The 22,032-nt window shown below is 46.1% G+C and overlaps 1 protein-coding gene across 1 annotated transcript; it reads right to left on the bottom strand.

The window, feature by feature from the left end:
• Positions 1–15,558: 15,558 nt before the first annotated feature.
• On the bottom strand, positions 15,559–19,917 carry MB (myoglobin). The gene is made up of 3 exons (XM_010072782.1): positions 19,764–19,917; positions 16,613–16,835; positions 15,559–15,936 (listed from the first exon to the last, which is right to left on the bottom strand). The coding sequence occupies exons 1-3, from the start codon at positions 19,856–19,858 to the stop codon at positions 15,790–15,792; spliced, it is 465 nt and encodes a 154-aa protein (XP_010071084.1). The 5' UTR covers positions 19,859–19,917; the 3' UTR covers positions 15,559–15,789.
• Positions 19,918–22,032: the final 2,115 nt, after the last annotated feature.

Consider the following 22,032-nt stretch of genomic DNA (forward strand, 5'->3'; position numbering starts at 1 on the left):
CCCCGAGACAGGGGACTGACCGCAGCCCTGCAGCTTGCCGGCCCTAGGAAGCCCCGGGCCACCTCGTCCCCCTCCCCGCCCAGTGGCCATCCACCTCGGTGCAAGGCAGGCAGGCGGCCCCAATGCCATCCTGCCCCCCAGGGTGCAGACAAAATGCAAGTTTTTGCACGGAGGGACTGGATTATTTGTGGGGGGAGTTGGAACACTAGGGAAGGACTTGTCATCTTTTTAGCAACAGCAAAATGAAGTTGCGGTGATCCCAATGCAGTTGGGTTGAAAGTGGTCCCCTGAAAAAAAGCACCGCAAGACCACGCATAACTCGGGGCGCAGAGGTGTCTTCCGCCATCCTTCGTGCGCCCCAGCCAGGGGAGCGCAGCTGTGCGAACATGGCGGCAGGTCCTGGGGCAGTGCCTCCGCTGGCTCTGCTCTCCCAGGTCATATTTCTCCCCTCCAGGCCCAGCATGGCGTGCAGCTCCTAGCAGTGCAGCTTTCCCAGCGGACCAGGGAGGAATTTTCTGACAAAAATAGTTCAAGTCAGCAAATGTCACTTTGTTAAACCTCACACTTTTCAAGAAAAACTACTGTAACTACTGTGAAGCCCCGTGATGTGCTGGTAACTTAAAGCTTGAGTAACTGCTCCTTTGCTGCATGTGCCAGGTGGGCAAATTCTCAACTGGGAAATTAGATAGCGATAAGGCCTTCATATATGGGCAGCTTGCGATGGCAGTGTTACAGGAAGGTTTCCACACCCCAGCATGTAAATTCTGGTCAAAGCAAGAGGGAAGGCAAAATAAAAGTCCCTGCAAGCAGCTGTCAGGCAGATACTGTCCTCTGTGCTTACCTAAGGAGCACATAATATTCAGAGAAACGATAAGCATCTCAAAGCTTGGGAAGAGGAGATGGTGAAAATGAGTCCTCAAGCTTTATTCCAAGGACAGTCCTGAAGTGCAGCAGCAGAACTGAAAGAAGTGTCTGGTACCTTCATTTCTGAATTATTTGGTTTTGGCCTTCTCAGTCATTGGACTCAATGCAATGAGTCAAGCCTGAGAGAGTAAAAGCACCTGTATTTGAAAGTTTCTCTTCCTAGAGAATGGTTAGATGCTGTTTGGCTTGACTGTGAATGTGGCAAGCCAACCCATCATATCTGCTAAATGGAGAGAAGTGTGTTGTGACAGTATTGATCACAACATTATATGTATAATTTAGCACCCCTCACATGTTATTTATGTTTGCCCCAGCATCTTTGATGTACCTTACAAGTGCAGTTATCTTCTTTGGATTTTTTTTCTTGTTCTTTTCTTCAAAGATGACAATGTAGTTAAGTCAGAATTGGCAAAGGAATTGCTTGCGTACTCTGAAACAAACATGAGACAGGTAAAGACCTATGGAAAATAAACTCTTGTATGCAATTGTCTTTAATCTAATCTCCTTGGAAGTTTGTTTTAAATTATTTAGGGAAGGCAAATTCCCTTCTGCCGATAGGTTCCCAGGTGGTGCTGCTGTTTCTGCCAAAGTGAAGGCTACTTTAGACCAGAAAGCAGCCTCCTATCAAACTAGGATCCAGGTCTGGGTTTGTGCTCCTTTGAGAGGTTACAGTTCTCCTAGCCCAATGTTGTGATATGGGCAGCCATATGACATGGCATAAGGTGTGGTACCCTCTAGAGAAAATACCTGTCCTTGTGTTGCCTCTCCTTCCCCAACACAAATTCACATAAAGAACTTCCCTTAAAATCTGAGACAATTAAGGGAATTGCAACATTTACACCAAAATTCCCCATAAAAGAAGTCTTTGAACTTTCTGTTTCTGTTCTTTATGCCATCAGTGCAAATGTGCCCTGGACAAGTCCTGGTAAGATCCTTTATGGGAACTCTTGAGCTCTGTGTGCTGCATAGTGATACACAGACATACATATACACTCTGGCAGAGCTAGGTATGAACCTCATGTCTTGGCATATCACATCTCTTTGTTTCTTTTCCTCTACCTTGAAATTATCACGTCCCATAGTCATGCACTTGTTTCAAAAACATAAGGAGGTGTTTCACATCTCCTGCTTTGTCTGCATCCAGTGTTCTGTTCTCTCTGGGTGAACTCTAGTGGCACTCACCAGAAGTGCTATAGTGGCCCTTCTGATATTAAACTAGAAAAACAGATTTATTTTATTTTTTCATTAGAAAGTAGTAGAGATCTTCTGTAACATCTGAGGTAATTTTAGCACAGCTAAGGAATTTCCCTCCATAAACTTTGGCTTGAGCTCATAATTAAGCTAATGTTCAGCATGTCATTCCTTTTTTTTGATCTGCAACTGAATTCAGTTTTGTCACAATCTTCATTTCATTTCCCTGGCTGCTCTGTAACCAAGCCAAGCTGCCTCTTATCCTGACACCTTCTAGGTGCCTGAATCACTGTTTGAAGTCCTTTGTGTCATGGTGCCTATTGCTGCAGATACAGTGTGTTCTTTTTCATGACCACTTAAAGGAGTTGTGTGGAGAACAAGTAGATCCAATTGAGTGCATTTTGTGTCTGAGTGGTGTTGCTTCTGTACAGTTTAAAGCTGTGCTGAGTGTATGAAGTTATGTAATGAAATAATGTCACACTACTTTCTGCAACAGGACATAGCCTTTGGAAGCAAATGAGCCAAAGTCTGTCTTTTGTCGAAGTGAATGGCCTTTTCTGGAGGTGACAACAACTGCATTTCAGGCAGGCTATGCTTACACCCAGCTTTTCTTGAGGAATGTTAGAAGTTGCTCTACAAAAGTGCATGTGGTCTTCTGTGACAGCTATGTCAATGCCAAGGTGAACCTCCAGCAGAAAACAAGCAGATATCTTAAGGAATTATAGTCATACTCATCTATTTTTTTCACATTTGTGTGGAGTGAAGCAGGTTACTTTTACCTTACTGGGCAATGGTCATGGTGCAACCCTCACTAGCAAGAACAAGCCAGTTCAGCAAGGTTGTCTAAGCCTCTGAGGAGCCGGAACTATTTGTCTTTGATGTCTTGTGCATTGTCCAAACACACTGTCAGCCCTCCATCAATTATATAAAGGTAATACCTCAAACAGATTGAAAGCTCTTCATTGAGAAAGGACTTTTTGTCTTTTGTTTTCAGACAAACTATGTCTTGAGGAAGGCTAGGAAAGATGCTGTATAATGAAATTATGAAGCCAGTCATCTGAATGTGAAACTGACATAGCCCATGGTCAAGAAGCAGGTTGAACCTGAAGATACAAATGTCTTTCCGCCCACCCCAGTTCTTATTCCAGTGTCTAACCAGATGTCCAACATCTGGTTAGATGTTGCTGTGTGAGCAGTTGTCTCACACCTGGGACACTGGGCAGTAACAGCTGGCTGAGCGGGAGAAAGAGCCTGAACCAGGAGTCCCAGCTTAATAGCTGTCTTGGTTTGAAAAGAACTTTCGGAAGTCCCTTGTGCTTGGGCCAAAGAATATCTCCTCCAGCAATGCAGGTGACAACATCCCAAGGAAATAAAGAGAAGAAAGAAGAACTAGAACTAGTCACTGCTGGCTAAAGCTCTTTCTTTTTTTTTTTTTCTTTTTGTTTTTTCTTGCTCAGTTCCCCAGAGGACTGCTTCTTGAGTCAGCTGTGCTGTGGTACCAGGTGTGACTCAAACTGCTGCTTGTCTAATGTTTGGTCCATCATTCATAATCTTTCTCTGCAGCCTGAGGGGGCAAATATGTTTCCCCTTTCTTTCTCTCACAGGACAAATCCCAATTATTCAGACATATTTCAGGAAAGAACCCAAACAAACAAGTGATGTCATGACAACTAGTTTAGGCTGTATTGGGGGTTTGCATTAATTACTCCATAAAAAGGAATTTTCTTAGGAGGCAACAGTCTACAACTCAAGAGTGGAGCCAAACTTGGTATCATGTGATCTCAGCCTTCCCCTCTGAGCCCCCATGATGTTCACAATTTGTTTGTGAACTGCATTGTCCCCTCTACCACCACTTAGCTGAGCACAATACACACCAACAACATGGCTGCAAGGGAAAAAACTGTCCCTGGTTAGTTAGGTGACTCTTTAGTCTGGTTATATCATACTGATGGTAGCTCATGTCTCCTGAATTAGCCTCACAAAGCTTGGTAAAACACAGCAGAAGCAAAACCCAGATGCAGAACCTACTCTGGGAAAAAAAAGTGGCTATTCTCTTCCCTGTGGCCCACACCTCTCACAAACAAAAATACTCTGCTATTGCTATGCATAAACTACAGGCTTAAAAATTTGATTCTCAGCCACATTTTTTTTTCCTTCATGAGATATATGGGCCTTTCAGAAACTTCTGAACAAGTATGAATTGCATTTGTTCTTATAACTTCCATGTCAGGAACAAGGCTGCAGCCATGATGCTACAATACTTTATAGTACTGTGTATGGTGCTTAAATACTTTATTTCTTGTTTCCTGTTTGAGGGTGAAATCATTTCATTCATCCAGGCACTGATGAGATAGACAGAATAGAAAAGCAGAGTGACAAGCCAGTAGGGAATTGAGACATAAACTCATAGAATGGTTTGGGGTGGAAGGGACCTTTAAAGATCATCTAGTCCAACCTCCCATCCATAAACAGGGGCATCTTCCACTAGATCAGGTTGCTCAAAGCCCCATCCAACCTTATCTCGAACACTTCCAATGTTGGGGCATCCACAACTTCTACGGGAAACCTGTTTGAGTGCCTCACTGCCTTCATTGTAAATAATTTCTTCCTTGTGTCTAATCTAAATCTATCCTCCTTCAGTTTAAAACTGCTGCCCCTTATCTTCCCACTACAGACCCTGGCAAAAAGTCTTCCTACATCTTTCTTATAAGCCCCCTTTATATATTGAAAAGTTGTCATAAACTGTCCCCAGAGCTTTCTCTTCTCCAGGCTGAACAATTCCGACTCTTTCAGCCTTTCTTCATAGAAGTGTTGTTCCAGCCCTCTGATTAATTTTTGTGGCTCTCCTGTGGACCCACTACAACAGGTCCATGTCTTTCTTGTACTGGAGACCCCAGAGCTGGATACAGTACTACAGGTGGGATCTCATGAGAGAGGAGTAGAGGGAAAGAATCACCTCCCTCGACCTGCTGGCCATGCTTCTTTTTATGCAGCCCATGATACTATTGGCTTTCTGGGCTGCAAACCAACTTTGCTGGCTCACATCCAATTTTTTATCCACCAGTATCCCCAAGTCCTTCCTCTGCAGTGCAGCTGTCAATTAATTGATCACTCAGTCTGTGCTGACATTGGGGATTGCCCCAACTCAGGTACAGGATCTTGTACTTTGCCTTGCTGAACATGAGGTTCACATGGGCTCACTTCAAGGTCCCTCTGGATGTCATCCCTTCCCACTAGCATATCAACTGCACCACTCAGCCTGGTGTCATCCACAAACTTGCTAAGGATGCACTCAATCCTACTATCTCTGCCATTAATATTAAACAGTATTAATATAGTATTAGTCCCAGTATGGACCCTTGAGGGACATCACTTGTTGCATGCTCAGGACACACCACAAGGACACCACTCTGCCTCCACAGAGTGCTTACCTAGTGCCACTTTTGCTCATTTCTCCATTTGCTCCAGTCTCACCCCAATGAGAACAGCCTAACAGGGAACAACTCTGATGAATATGAGCCTTGGTTTATATAGAAATTTGTAGACAAACCTTTACTATTCAGAATTCTTAATAGCTCTCCATGGTATCCCACCAGGCTATTGTCCAAGCAGAGAAACCCTACATTTGGCCAGCTCTGATACAGTTCAATCTAGTGCAGAGGATGAGAGTTAAATAAAATTATTAGTAAAGAAAAAAACCCAGAGCATCTCAGCAGTTTCTCCTATAAAAGGATCTGGCTGAGCCCCTCTGGTTTCCTGCAACCCTTACCCACCCATGCAGCTTTAAAGTTCATGTTTAAGGACCACCTGCTGATTTGAGAATGAGTTTGCTGCTGTTAACTTAGGACTGAGGCTGGCATGGATTTAGGCATGACGTCTTTGAGAATGCAGAGCTAGGCCATGAGAACAGCAGTGTCTCCTCCTTGAATACCCTCTAAGGAGAAGAAATGCAAAAGAGTGAACATGAAGCAGGGAATACAAATTTCCCCAGGAAACCTAGTCTCCCTCCAAGCCACAAACCACCAAAGAGGGAACCAAAGCCCATCTTCAAATGGCAGGAGTTGGGTAACTGTCACTGAATGGGATGGAGCCCAGCCTTTGAACAGCAACATGACAAGTTCATTTTGACTCACATCCATGGATATCTGTTTCTACTACATCTGCTGCAGGGAACTGCAGTTTGAAGTCTTAGCACTTTAAATAGATTACAGCTATTGTCACAAAAGGCACTAATAAAAGGGGCTCATACTGCAGCTGATGAATAGCTGCAGAGCTGTTTCCAAGTTTCTACTGCATCATGAGCAGAATGAAAAGAGTGGTCCCAAGCCTATGGCAAAAAAAAAAATTGATGTATGAATCCAGGTCTTTGAAAAGCCTCACACCCACTGAAATTAATGAGTGCTGAGAGGCTGTGTACCTTTGGGGCTCCAGAACAAAACATTTAGTTCTGTGTACTAACAATAGGCTTTGTGCTGTACATGCATACACACACCCATACACACGATCTCTCATCACAGACTTAATTGCAAGCTAAGTACTCCCAACAGGAGTGAAATTAAATACCCGAAGAAAGATTATTCCTTATATGTATTTCTAAGATGCTCTGCCCTCAAGATACAAGCAATGTATGTTCTCTCTCTCTCACTCTCTCTTAACATGCAGTCTCGAGTATGCTATTATCTCTTATCCCACCAACATCAGTACTTAAAAAGATTATGTACTCTGCAGCACTTACTTATTCTGCTTTGGTCTATTTGTAACATTGAGAGGCTCTAACACACTTTTCTTCACAGATATAATTAACCACTTAACTGCTGAGGTGGATGCAGCATTGTCCATCTCCAACCTGACCGTACATGGAAAGAAAAAGCATTGCTTCCATTTCTATCTATTTTTTCCTCACTGTATGTTGCCAGAAGAATTAGAACTGAAGACTTCCCAGTTATGAGCCACTATGTGTATGAACAGAGATATGATGAAGTTAGGAGAGGAAATGTTTCTTGACCATCATATGTGAGATCTGTAAATTCCTTCCAGACAGGCACAGCTGCAAGCTGTCCTCAAAACAGAGCAATAAGGAAAGAAAACCCTTTCTCCTTTTGCACTAGTTCTCTTCCATAGGGAATTGTGAGTGCAGGTAGATCCAGATGTTACTGTCAATGAGGTTAGAGAGGAAGTTGCAAGCATAGCTCACAGAAAACAAACAAACAAACAAACACAAACAAACACAAACAAACAAAAACCCTCTCTGAACACCATATAGTAGGCTCTCACTTAGCCTGTTGCTCCCAAACAATCCTTCATGCTTTGCAGTATGTCATTTAATGCTAGGCACCGAAATATTTTTTCCCTCCTGTCTCCATTTTACTTTTCAAAGAGACTCCCTTTGGGAAGGAGTGGTCCCATCAAGACAGTAACAGCCTCAAAGGTATATGAAGGCTTTTAGACAGCCCTGGTTATATGAAGGCTGAGCTACCTGCCTAGAACTCCAGCACACTGCTGGAGAGTTTGGTGTTTCAAAAAGGATTCAGACATTAATGTGTTGAGTGGGTAGAGTTATCTAAGTACAACCAGTATGAAACCCAGCTCTGTTGTTTGGTTTTTTTTTTAAGCCCACTCCTTTAGAGCCTAGGCACCCAAGTCTGTCAGGGATTTATTGCCCAAACCTGGTCCTCCTGAAGGCAAGCCCTTTCCAAAATGGTCTTCAAGGCACAGCTCATTTTTAAAAGACCAGAGGAGTATAAGCTGAGTGATCTACGTGATAACAGGCATGCACCTGAACCTTGCTCACTAACCACACTCTTGGTTGAAAGTGGCTGGAACTGCATTTTCTGGAGGTCAGATATGGGCAAGGTATGACTGGTTTCTGCCAGATTAGGCAAAGGAAGGTCACTTCTTAGGCTTATAAATGAATTCAGGCAGATGAACACTAGCTGGCTTAGATACACCCAGCCTGGTGGAAGATCAGGTCATAGTAGAGGCAGAATGTTAGAAATCAAGGAGGGGGTTACAGGTTAAAATGTAAGCACATAAAGAATTACAGAGGAGGATTTGAGGTTCATACACTTGGATTTAGGGACCTCACTTCTGCCAGTAACCTGTTTTAGATATTCATGTCCTTTATTATCTCAGTCCAGGGCCTTTTGCTTTGGAAGCGAGAAGATTAGCAGTATCCCAAGTGATACCATAGTTCATTAATCTCCAGAGCACTTAATTCCAAGTTCAGCCCAAAGGTCTTTACACTGCTTTGCTTTGTGTGCACCGTCTGTAATCTATCTGGGTATTCACACCACACCACTGTTTCAACTGTCTACATACAGGATGTCCTTTGACAACTGATGAAATGCAACCACATCAAAGCAAGAACTGCTTACTGGCAGATGGCACAACTTCACATGTCTTCCTACACAAAAAGTTCAGAAACATCCTCTGTCGTGCAGTTGGCAGCCTGGCCTAGTGGACAGCTGAATGATTGAAGCACGAAATAACAGGTGTGGTGGTACCTGGCTCCACCTCAGTTTACCCTCTGTAAAATGGGGCTAATTGCACAGTACTGTACATGGAAAGCTCAGATAGGTCTCTAACTAAGGTCCAGGGTAAAAACAGTATAGCAAATAACTCAGATATGCTGCAAGAAGGGTGCTGTTTCAGATAGTGCATTTTATAGATTGAGAATTTTAAATTGGATGAAACAGAGTTCTTAATTACTGTTAAGCATCAGAACAGAGCTTGTCCCAGATGACACTCGTAGTCAACAAGTTTCTGATCTAAACCAGACAAGGAAGATACAGCACAGCTAAACTAGAAAAATCATAGTAGGAAATATGTTAAAGATTATTTTCTAATCATTCTTCTTGTTATGAGCTAGCAATTTGTGACTGTCACAAAGAACTCCATTTTGGGACAGAGAATTTTAACTGGAAAGAAAAAAAGTGATGACTTTGTGCACTGAGGGATCATTTCAGCTGTAGAGGAAACATGGCAAAAGACAAGGACAGCATTTTAAATGTGACATGCTGAAATTAGCTGGAGGATTAGCTGGGGTAGCAATACATGCTATTATCAAGGCAAAAAAAAATGCACAAAAAGTTTCTTTTTTATTATTTATGGGCCAGCTTTGTGAAATTGCCACATCCATACTGCTAGCACCGTGAGAAAACTCCAAGTCCATATTTCTTCCCTCCCATACAAAAGCACATGGATTACCATCTCGTGTTAGGAAACTTCTTCCATCGCGTTACAGCAGAGTGATTGTCAGAATGATGCTATTGGTCTTCAGAAGGCACTGACAGCAGTAAATAGCCTTTGGGGGAAGGTGATTGTGCCTCCATTTCCCACCTGCATTTAATTTTTCCTTCTTCCTTACTGACCTCACAGATCCATCTGCCCTCAGAGGGGAGTAAATGCAAGCATGGCACATGGCATGCCCTGCTTGCTTTTCCTCCATCTTTGTATAGCTTGTCTGAGCATGCCTGGTACAAACCTTTTGCTCAGCACACGCTCTGCCACAGACTCTGCAGGGGCACAGTATGGCTGGTTTAGGCAAAGCTCTGTTGTTTTTTTTCTCCTTTCTCCCCAACCAACTCACAGTTAAACCATGACATAATATGTCCTCAAGGGGCACCAGGCTACTCATCCAGCTGAGAGGTGAGTGAAAAAATACAGACCCACTTTGACACCGTATCAGCTAACTCTCCAGATAACCCAAAAGCTCACCAAGAGTTAAGAGGACAAGCCTGCTGTCATGCAAGCCCTGGGCAGAGCAATCCCAGATTTTAGTGAGAGTATCAGCTCCAGGAATTTTCCACCCTTTTGGTGAGATGCTGGAATTTAGCTTGAAGAAAGAAACAGATAGACATGTTGGGGGAGGACAAAAGACAGAAAAACTTCAATGAATAAAAGCACCATTACTTATATACACTGAGTATATAAGAGGAGATCCACAAGTTAAGTAAGCATGGAGACAGAGAATTAAGCGCTAATAATCCAGAATGTCTTCCACACAAAGCTATTCTGTCACTGGAACATGTGAACCTGCTTTAAGGACGACCTAAAATAAGATCAGGCACCCAACAGCTGCATTCATAGTGAGCTTTCCTTGGCGAGGGGAAATGGGAAACAAGCATAGCTTTCTTTAAGCTCTACTCCAGACATAAGGCTTCAGCTAAGATACATGCCAGTATTAGCTTTAAAGTAGCCTTCTTGGATACCAGTAACAGCATTGTTACAGCCCCCTTCTCAGACCTATAACCGGGATAAATTCACAAATTCCTAGGCAAGGGCATCTGTGCTATACTCATTTTTAATACCTGAGGTAGTTAACTGGAAAACTGTTCTGGGGCCATGTCTACTGCTGGATTGCAGGGTAGCCATACCAGCTACAGCGTCCTCTCACCAGCTCTGGACAAACTCAGTAAGCCAGCTCCACAACCCCCTGGCACGTATCTGTGACAATACCTTAAATGAAGTGGAATAGCCTGACATCCAGGCTGTCCCCACTGACCTCACAGCACTTGCATTGGCATGGGCATAACCCAAGTGACCATTTGGGCGGCTCAGGGACACAGAACTGCTGTTTCTCTCAGCATGAAATGCTTTTTGTGCGACATGGGGGGAGGAACGGAGACTCCAATACCTTCCCCATCCCAAATACACATCGCCTAGTCCACCCAGCTACCAGCTACACTGGTGTGCCCCGTGCCAGGGCTTGTCTTACCCCCAGAGCCCCTCTGGCTGACCTAGCTTACCACAGGGGTAAGGTAGAAGCAGCCAATTCTGTTTGTATATTTACGGGTGATGAAAGCCAAACTGGGAAAAAAAGTTTGATACAGTGCAGCCAAGTGACTATAAAGTACTGCTTTAAAAAGCCACAAGGTCACCTTTACTGACATTTGGATAAGGATTTTATAGAAGTCACAGGACTGGGAGATGGGCTTGTTGTGCCTACAGTCACAGGGGAGGGAGGGATTTATGTGCTGGTCAAGAAGGCTGCATTGTTGTGACCCTTTCATATTCATAAATGCTAATTAGCCTGTTGGATAAAAGAGGCTGACTAGGGTTTCTCTTCTCACTTACAGTAGTTCCAGGTGGCTTCCTTGACTCTCCCAGCACACCTTTGTGAAATTAACACCCCCCTACTTACCAGTACTCTCCTGGTGCCATGTCCTTGTACAGTCTGTCTTCTCACTTAGTTAGACCTTACCAAAACTTGGTTTCACAGCCATACTTCATTTAAGCACAATGTGAGAACTAATATATATCATCCTTTCAAATGAAGAACCAGCTCACACACAAGCATGCTGGAATTTGAAGGATTTGGACAGAGGGGCTTTGCTAATGGTGTGATGTTGAGAACCTGGTGCTTGCGTATAGATATCCATGTGTGTGTGTGTGCTCAGTTTGAGATACAGGACAGACTCTGATTATTAAGCCCTGTGCAGCCTGAAGAAGCAAAGGATGCAGCCTTGTGCTACCCTGAGAGGAGTGAATCCAGGAAGGAGGAAGACATGCTCTGGTGCCACGTACCTTCTGGAAAAAACATCATGGGCAAGCAAGTCTATATCAAAGAAACACCTGGCTCCACCACTGGTTTATTTTCCTCAGTGGCATAACATAAAGGGCAGGTTTTGACCAGGTGGCAGAAAACATAGGGCTCATGGTAAAAATAATACTCATCTGAAAACATGTGGTATAGATGAGGATTTGAGTCTGCTTATTAAATTGCAGTGTCATATAGACATCACATCCTTTAGGCACTGTTTGTGGTTCAATACACAGAAAGCAGACATATTTCTTTCATGAACTATGATGTGGACTGGAAACTTCCCTGCTCTTTCCTCATGTTAGCCCTGCAGAGAGATGCAGACATGAAGAATGCTACAAGCTTCATGCTAATGTGCTAAATATTTAACATAATGAGTCACTGGAGCCCCATCCATTTCTCCCACTGAGGTGACCAAGGGACAGATCCCAGGATTAATAGTATGGTCCCCAGCATTTGCACCTTGATGCCACTTGACGTTGGCAGGTGTATTGGAGCCAGGCAGGATGAGCAGGCAGACATAAAGACAAGGGGGACAGGCAGCTCACCCTGCAGAATTTTTACACCCTGGCTGGGGCTGACTGGCTCATTTGCACAATGCCTGGGAAGCAAGGTCCTGCTCCCTGTGCCTGAGATCCTGATGAGTCACCGGCATTTGACACAGAAGCCCAAGAGAAAGCAGCCAAGTCATTGGCTCGGTGCCATGCAATGGAAACCACAACAGTGGGAGAAGTACATCAAGTGCAAAGCAGCAAGGATGATTTTCAACCCTACTGCTAGAAACACCATTATTAGCATAAAATAAATTGCAGGACTGCAGGGAAAACATAGGACAGCCATAAACCTGACCTGTATGTAATCAGTGTGGACGTGCTAGAGCAAGAAGGCTGGCAGCCACACAAGCCACATCCCATTGTGTGACCAGGACCGTGTATGTGACACCAAATGGTGCTAACAGGGAGGGGGGATGGGCACAAGCCACTGGGGCCCATCCTCCTTAGGTAAAGCTATTCCTGGAAAATTTCTGGGCTTATGCCGATACGGTTTATCTCCACTAAGGGACTTTGTCCCATACATGAACCAAAAAAGCTACATATGCTAGTAGTACAGTGAAAAGTTTGACCCAACACAAATGCTGAATCAATATAGCAAGGAGCTCAAAAATTGTTTCCCCACCATACCCTTTCCTCTTGGAAACTTCCCCTGTCCCCAAAGCAGGGGCTGTTGCAAGAGCTTTATAGACTCACTGTGTGGGAATTACATATATCGCTAACACTATGTCAGGAGTGCAGCCAAGGACATACTCGGTACCCAGCGTAGCAAAGGTGCAGACCTGTGGATTTCACCACAAGCATCCCAACCCACTGAGCCTGCTGGTGATAGCTCCACTATTATTGGTGTCTGAACTTGCTGTTTCACCTCAGTTTGCACATCTTCACTGAGCCATAGGCACAACCAGAAAGCCTACATCAGACCCAACACCTGACCAGCACAGGTTTAAGGATGGTCCCTAGTGCACTGACACAAGGGGGTAAGGCAGGCAGAGCAAAGGGCCAGTGCTCCCAACAGACCAACATTTATTATTCCAGGTACCTAACAGCCGGTAGCTAGACACAACATATATGCAAACCCTCCCTCCTCCACCATATTGCATTACATAAAAATATCTAGAGATGACTCCAGTCCCACTCAGACTGACAGAGGCAGCTGCCGTAGCAGAGCTTTTAATCCTAAAGCAGAGCCTGTTGTCGCTGGCAGGAAATCTTATTGTGATGGACAGGCAACCCTAGACCTTAATTAGATAGGTTGCCCTCCCTGCAAAGCCAGACAGACTAGACTGGAGTCTGACAAAGCAAGTTGGTTAAGCCAGGGACCACCTGGCTGTAACTTCATCTAGGTGACCGCATATGCTTTTGTGACCCTCTCTGAAAGGCTGAAACCTCAAGCAAGCTCCCAGAGGTAAAGTGAGGATTTGTAAAGAGAAAGAAATCAGAGATGCTCTGTTCTGGGATGGAATTCATTCCCTCTCCTTTCAGAGACTGAAATTTCATGGCCTTTGCCCCCACGAAAGACACAGCGGATCACACTGGTTCAGGACTGATTTGTAAGGGAGCTGGTGGTTCCTCCTGTCTCCATTGCATACATGATAGCAGGGAGTGCTTTGAACCCATCCTTGCTGGTAGCTCCTAGTACTGAGCACCTCGTTTTTCTTTCTCATGCTTGCCCTCACACTATCTCTGTCAGATAAGGTGCATTACTTTCTCCATACTGGAAAAGAGCAGCCGTGTTGACTCCACGCATTTCCCTAGGCAGGACCCGGCTGCTTGCCTCTGTAGCATCCTGCTGCTGTGCCAAGATGTGGCACTGCCATGAATGCTCTCGACCCTGTGCAAATATACAGAAGGACAGCAAGCTGCTCATCTACCTTGCTTTCTGCATGGAGACAGCTTGAACATGTATGCCAGAAGAGACTGCAGCACCCTACTGCTGACATGCTGAACTGGATGATAGGGACATAGGAAGAGGAGGGAATGAGGAACCCAGTGCTCACTGTAGGGTGCAACTGCCCCTGTGGCTAGATCCAGCCAGAGAAACTGGACAATTCCCAAAGAGTCAGCTAGTCTGCTGTGAACCTGCATGTCAGGTCAAGACTTTGCACTCAAAACCCCTTTTCAGGTTCCAACCGTTTCTGACTAACCCTTGGGCAGCTTAGGCACAATGTGGCCTTCAGCCTGTCCCCCACTCAGTAAAATCGGGTCACTTGTACCTCACTGTGGTACCAGAATGGGGAGAGGAGAGCGGGCAGAGGTGGGCGCCATGCTGCTCTGTTTGTCCCTTAAGCTCCCTCAGAAGACATGCATATCTATCTGTAAACACAGTGCAGGACGCACTGCAGAGACACATCAACAGAAGTGCAAAACAGTACAGAGATCAAGGCTTGGGTCTTAAGAGCATATGCTGCCATTGCAACCTTCCTTCTGGGCTAAGCAGCCCTGCTTTCCATTGCCTGGAGGGAGCAATGCTCTGTGCTGCTGCTGCGACCTGAAGCTGCTTGCACATGCTACCTCCCAGTAAATAAGTAAAAGGCCTTCCCTCACCACATTCCCCTCCCAGCACAGCGGTGGCCATGGCCTTTAGTCAGGGAGCACTTCTCTCAGCTCTGAGGCACTGAGTCTAAGCTGCCATTTTGCATTGTGAAATTCAGTAGCCAGGTCATGACCTCGTGGTGACATCCAAGCACCCCGAGTCCCCTGGCTCAGACAGATGCCACACGCTGCTCAATGTCATGGACTGGCACTGCAAGTTGCAGTGCAGATGGATACATATGCAAAACATTTTTCTGCTTTCTCCATCTCCCCTGCTTCTCAGTGGAGTGCCTGTAAAGCCAGGAGCCAACACAAGACACTGGTGTGGGAATTTTTATTTTTCTGAGAAACACATACTTTCCTCCCAGTGCAACAGAACTTCAGAAGCATAGTAGCGGCTGCCAGAAACCTACAGATTGCAGGGAGTACTGCTCTTTATAGTTTTGCGAAAGTGAGTTTAGCAACTAATGCAAGTTTCCAAGCTGGCAGACCCTGGAGACAGACAGGTTGCGTTCAAACTCACAAATCAAGGTAATACCATGCTGGAAGCTGTTCACAGTGACCTGCTAACAGTCTCACCTGTGGGAGGAATGGGACACTGTGCCCCTACTTCCCATCATGACATCCCTTTCATACCATTTGAGTCATGCCTTCACTCTTTCATTCACCACACTCTTCAACACTCCCCTTGTTCCTCCACATCCTTTCATCTCTGGCCATGCCATTCGCCTCTTGGATGAGACTGGGTTTCAGGGAGGGAGAAAGAAAAAGGGAATAGGATAGGCAGAAGCTCACAGATAACCCCTTACATTATTCTTCCTAAGAAAGCAGATTATTTCTCTTGTATATATGAAGCCAGGAAACAATGGTTTATCACAGGTATCACTCTAGGTGCCTCTACACTGCCTGGAGTGACTTTTGGCCTTTCATCAAAGCTTTCCCATACATCTTGGACAGCCAGTTGTGAGATGTTCAAAACAGTGCTGGGGAAGCTACTCTAAGATGCATGGCCAGGCCTCCGTCGTGGTGTCCTTCCGTGCGTATGTGCTAACCCTGGAAACCGAACTCCTTGTACTTGCTGGCCATATCATTTCGGAACAGCTCCAGGGCCTTCTTCATCGCAGCCTGGGCATCAGCCCCAAAGTCTGCAGAGTGTTTTTCGGCAATGACCTTGATAATTACTTCAGAAATGAACTGTGAGGAAGTGAAGAGAGGAAGAAAAACAGAAGGGACAGTCAAGGTTTATTTTCAAAAAAGCCAGTCTAAGAAATAGGTTGCAGAGCCTGGAAATATCTCTGAGCTAATTCAGTAGCCCTTCCCGCAGTCCCTGGAGAAACAGTGAGGTCTAGCATGCAAGGAGCCCGGGCTGGTCAGAAGAACTGGGCTCTGTTCCTAGTTCTGATGCTGATCTGCTTTATGACCTTGAGTAGACCGTGGCCCTTCCCACTCTTTGTCTGCCTCATGCATTAAAGATGAAAATTCATGCCCTGTGTTTGTACAGCACTTAGTTTTGTGGGTCTTGGTCTCCAATGGATCCTCTAGGGCTTACTCTAAAATTGTATGTCCCTTGTGTCCAGCCAATGACAGTTCTTATGTAATGTAGTTTCCCAGGCACACACAGGCTGCGTGGACTGGTTTATTATTGTCACGGGTTGCTCAGACTGCATGTGGTGTTTGGATCGGGATATCTAATCACATACCATTCAGATACCATGAACCCTTTCTATGCCTGTACACAGAGACTTCAGACTTGAGGGAGAGCTCACTGAAGTCCAACTAGCCATCAGTAGGTAAAAGTGCAACTCTCAACAGCTGTCTTGCACACACTCACTACACATCAGACGTGAAAATTCCCTGCTCTTTTGCATACCTCCAGATATTTGACAGGGATTTTGTGCTTGGTGGCATGGGTTTGAGCCAAGGGCTTCAGCTCTGCCTCATGATTACCCTTCTGCTTCAGGATTTTGCCCAGCTGCGTAAGGACAGTAACTCCATGTTTCTTCAGATCTTCAGAGCCTTTCATCTGATCAGGGGTCTTCAGGCCTTTGAACTTTTCAAAGCGATCCAGGGTCTCAGGGTGATCCTGAAAGAGCCTGTGGACAAAAGTGGAAGGACTTATTAGACTTCAGAGAGCTGGCATCCAGACCAGAGCTGAGGTACAACAGCTCCAGGTACTGCAGAGTATTTGGACAGGCAAGGCTGTGATAACACACTTCCCTCCCCAGAGAATTCTCTTACCTAGTGCCTGCTAGTAGAGGCTACTTTAACCTGGGAACTCTGATGCTTTAGATCTTCTCCGAATTACCACCATCCACAATCACTCCTTTTAGCCTGTATATAAGCCAGGGAAACACCTGACCCTACTCTGAATCTGTTTTCAGTGTTTTTCATCCTTTCTCTGTTAGGTTGTTCCCCAGCCCATCCCAGCTGTGAGCACTGTGGTTCCTCCATGGGGAACTGCAGTACTTCTGAGAGTCCTTGAGAGCAAGTGGGTAACAAGAGCAGGGGACCTTCCTGCTGGTGCCATGCCACGCATTGCTATACACAGGCACTCCGATCCCAAAATGCAAATGAAATCAAGCAGGTGGAAGGGTGGCTAAAAGCCAGGCTGGTGTTGTCCCCCCTGCTTCCTCCCTGCTGCATTTCCTAGGAGACAGGATGCAGACACCACTGACAACAAAACTAGTAGGAAATTTCACTCTTTTCCATGCCAGAGTCATAGAGCAGGGGTGAAAAGGGGACTCTGCCTGTCCAGGTTATTAGGAGCAGTCTAATAATTAGGTGTTGAGAGACATCAGCTCCCTTGAACAAGTTTATTTTCAGGTATTATACCCTCTGATGGGCATAGTCCAACTAGTTGAAGCAGCAGCAAAAGCAACAGGTGTCTTTACAGCCAAGGTCCTGCAGCCGACACCCATGAAGCCGCTCACCCAAGTTACCTGCAGCAGTGTCTGGCACTCCAGATGGGGACCTCAGCCACAGAACCAGCCTCCCTCTCATGGTATAGTGGTTGCACACTTGCTCTCCCCTCAGAAGGATGCTGGGACTACTGGGGCTTGCATCCCATCTAGAACTGGACATTCCTCTTAAGTATGTTGCCATGAGGTCCAGACTCTCCACTGTATGATGTAAGCATAGCTTCAATGACGCTAACAAATACCTCAAGCACATGGAAAACACAAGCTGTTCTGCAGCAAAAAGATTCTGTAAATAAGTGACTAGTCTTTGCTGGCGTTCCATGTCAAAGGTCTCCAAAGGATCCTATACTCTACCAGATGCTGAGCACACTACTATGGGCCTTTCCTTTTCTCCTGTATCTTGCCATGACACAGGTTTTGTCCTACCCAGAGAGATTAAAAAACCTTGCACCTTGAAATGGGATGGAGTTATTTCTAAAAATCTGCCTCCATTGTGTCTGGCTATGGTTGAATCATGTCTCCCAAAGATTACACACTCCCAAGACTCTTGAAAATTCTTCAAAAGAGTGGTTTTTTGTTTCCTTTAGAAAACATCCAGTGGAATCAGTATTTTCTAAACATATTCCCAGGATATGACATCTACCTGAGAAGTCTTTAACAATGCACACATGGACACATTTCTAAACTAAGAGCTGCTGGGCTTCCTCTGCCTCTCTCCTCCCTCAGAAACCCGTTGAAGGAACAAGAAATGACCTGAGTTGGCTAGGGAGCACGAAGTCACAGGGGAGAGGGGTGTCATCTATTTACTTAATGACATACTCTGCCCTGTGATACCTGTAAGAAAAATGGTATTACCTTTTCAGTTGGAAAATGCTTTCAGTGTCTTGTGGCACTTCCAGAGACAAAGTAGCCATCTCAGACAGGCTACATCAAGTAGCCCTCCAGCATGCCTGCTCTAGACTGCATGAGGGGAAAGCCACCAGATTGCCACCAGGCTGCCCCCATCCCTCCCTCCCCTTCAAATGGCAGCTGAATTGGGCCATGATAAAGAAGGTAAATAAAACAGCTCCCTGCTTTGGCTCATCTTTGAAGAAGCTTTGAATGGACAGTGGATTTGCCTGGTGGTGTGGGCTCCTTCCCTCAGCCATGCTTAAGATAGGAACTTCTCCCTGGAGCGAGCGCCACATCCCCACTGCTCTCCTCAGTGTCCATACCCTCCCAGCACATCGTACTGAGCACAGGCTGAGGGGGAGATCTGAAGAGAGTGTCTGCCAGGTCTCTACTCCTGCTGGCCTTTAAGGGCAGGCTGGATCCACTGCCCACCCAATGTTATTTCCCACTCTGTAGCAATGAGATACCTTCCAGACTGCATTTCTGTGACTTGCTGCTGGGATGTTCCCCACTTGGGGGTCCAGGACTGCAAGGACAGCATGGGGGTAGGGGTCATCTTGGATGGAGACCTTGCCAGCACTCCCACTCTGACATCAGAATCCTGGAGGAGGGAAGCAGGGGGAAGGATGTGCCTCCTTTCACACCCAGACCTCAAGTTCATCATCAGTAAGTGGATAAGTGTTACCACCCAGATTTCTGGTCAAAAAGCAGAATGGGCAGGACTCTGCCAGGTGAGGCTAAGGTGGGAAGAGGGAAACAGTCAGGTATTTCACAGTTAATTTTACTGAAATAATAGATTCCGAGAAAATTGTCACAGAGGTGATTTTCCTCTCCTTCCCTGCCTCTCCGCATCCTTGCTACAGAGCATCTGAAGGCCCAGGACATAAAATTTGCTCCAGCATTTCTCACCACAGTGCTTGGGCAATGAGGATCCAAAGCAGAGCTTTGTCAGCAGAGGCAGAGGTAGTGACAAAAGCAGCACTGGCCTGCTCTTGCACCCATAGACAGGTGGAGAGACAGAAGCACAGCCACTTTACACAGTGAGTAATTTTTAACCCAAAATCCATAACAATGGAAAAACCACCACCCTACAACAAAGAAAACAACCTGTTGAAATAAACACTGCCAAACATGAGCCCCCACATACACTGTCCTTAGTGTCTCATCAAAAAGCTCTCAGCTTTACTCTTAGGATGGAAGCTTCTTGCCTACCTTATTAAAATGGCATGCCCATGGCCAGCGAGGTCGGACTCCACCTTTCCCCAGATGGTCAGGACCTGCTGCCATTCCTGATCACTGAGCCCCATGGTTCACCGAAGGCAGGTCCCGAGTGTTCCCTGCAGCCGTTTGTCTTTCTCCAAAGGGTGGCTGGAGAGCTCACCCGTGGGATTTATAGACCCTGCTTCCAGACCTACACCTGTTAATCGTCAGCTGGACATCTTGCTCTCTTTCAGGCTTGTCTAACCTAATCAGCCTCCCTATTTTTTTCCAGGAAGCTATTTTGGGTCAGGTGCTATTGTGGGTGCCACTGATGGCATAATTTCTGCTTTTCGTATTGGACTGGCACATATCCCACTCTAGACAGAAAGGGCACTGCTGAAACACAGTGCCAGGAGCCTGTCCCAGGTTCCCAAGGACCCAGAGACAGTGTCAAGCTGCATGGCAGGAGATTCTTGAAGAGCACTGTCATCTGCAAGGCTACCCCGCCTCCCTCTTCCCTAGCCTGCCAAGGGCAGGCGGGAGAAAAGACTGGGATGGCTGGTAGCGTCAGCTCCATTGCTCCAAAGACCTTTCCTTTCCCATGCTGAGCTCACTCCCCTTTTCCCCTGGGGTAATGCACACCATTTACTAAAAGAGAAGAGCACAGCATTAGAAGAGACATGTCCTCAAGAGCTAACCGTATCCAAAGTGGCCCAGGCATCTGCCTGCCTTCTGCAGGACAGAAGAAGGTAATAAAAGGTGTATGGGAGACAGCTATCCTGCACCTGCCCACCAGGGTCCTTCTGCCTTCCCCTTCCAGTCCAGGGAATGCCCAGGATTAGCCGCCGGCTGAGCCTGAATATCAATATCGGAGCCAACAGATGTACAGCTGAGCCAGGAGGGTAATCTGCAGCAGGCTGAGCCACCCAGGCCCAGAGACACGAGGACGCAGCAGGGCTTCTCTCAACACGTGTCCAGCCGGGGGTTAAGGTCTCTGGCTACGTCTGTCAAGCCAAATATCAGTGTCAGGAGGAAAAGCCACCAGGCTGACAAACAACATGGGTATGCTTTGAGACACCTCTCAGCCTTTCTCCTCCAGCCCCGACAGGACTGATAACGGCCTGGCACACCAGTGGGGTGATTAGTCCTTTCCAGGAGGCTGACTGCAGTCAGAGAACAGCCCAATAACAAAGCCCAGCTAGCGCTGCTGTCCCAAAGCATGCACCTACTTCTGGATGTTTCCAAAGGTGCACACACCAACGGCCTTGGCAAGTGAGAAATGTCAACCAAGGACTGAAGACGCTTGCCTTGGGACTCAGGATAAGAGCATGACACAGGGCTGCAGGACCTCAGGTGCATCACTGCTTCTGCACCCATCTGCTCTCTGTGACACAGGAATGGTCTCCTGCTCCAGCCTTGCAAGGGGAGAGGAGTGTCCACATACAACGGCAATCAGGTAGCAAGGAGGATGGAGGCACAGAGCTTCACACCCCTCAGAAACACACACATTTAAGGGGAACAGTTTGGGTAAGAAGGGTGGGAAAAGCCAAATGGAAGTGTCAGCTGGTGTCCAAGCCTAGAGGTAAGGGAATCTTGGCCGTTACATGTTGCAAGCCTCTGTCAGCCAAGTCAACCTCTGACCCCACAATCATCCCCTTCTCTCTCCTCTATGCAGCAGTTAGCTTTACATCCAAAAATCCACATCCTAAACACTTCGAGGCCAAGATTTCATTCTGATTTACCTGCGGAAACACCAGGCCACTACCAGTTGCCCAAACTAAGTTAAAATGATGGAACAGGGCTTAGGACCCCTCCAGCTCATTCCTCATGTTGTTCTCCTCAGCGCAGGGCTGAGATGGAAAAATCACATACCTGCAGCCTCACTCCCCAAGTACTTATAGCAGTTAACAAGCATTTGCACCATCCCAGGCTCGGCCTTGGGTAAGATCCTGAATACTGACCTTACTGTTTTACATGTGTTTCAGACACGACAGAAATGTACCCCTGGTACATGAGCGGCTGCTGCTTACGCACCAAACTCTGTCATATTCCCCAAGCTGAAACTACTCAGTTGCCATAATAACTTTGTTTGAAGTTGGTCAACTCTCCACTCCACTCCTGGTCAACTCTCACTCCCCCAGGGCTGTGAAGTCCTGGTAGGGACGTTAATGTTGAATGGCCAGAAGGTTTAAAAAGAGTATGGGATTCCATATTGCTTTTTTTACAAGTGAAGTAGTAATGAAATGAAATCATAAGCTCTGCTTCCTAGAGCTTAAATAAA

Source organism: Pterocles gutturalis, unplaced genomic scaffold, assembly GCF_000699245.1.
Source record: "Pterocles gutturalis isolate BGI_N339 unplaced genomic scaffold, ASM69924v1 scaffold21776, whole genome shotgun sequence".
Lineage (NCBI taxonomy): Eukaryota > Metazoa > Chordata > Aves > Pterocliformes > Pteroclidae > Pterocles > Pterocles gutturalis.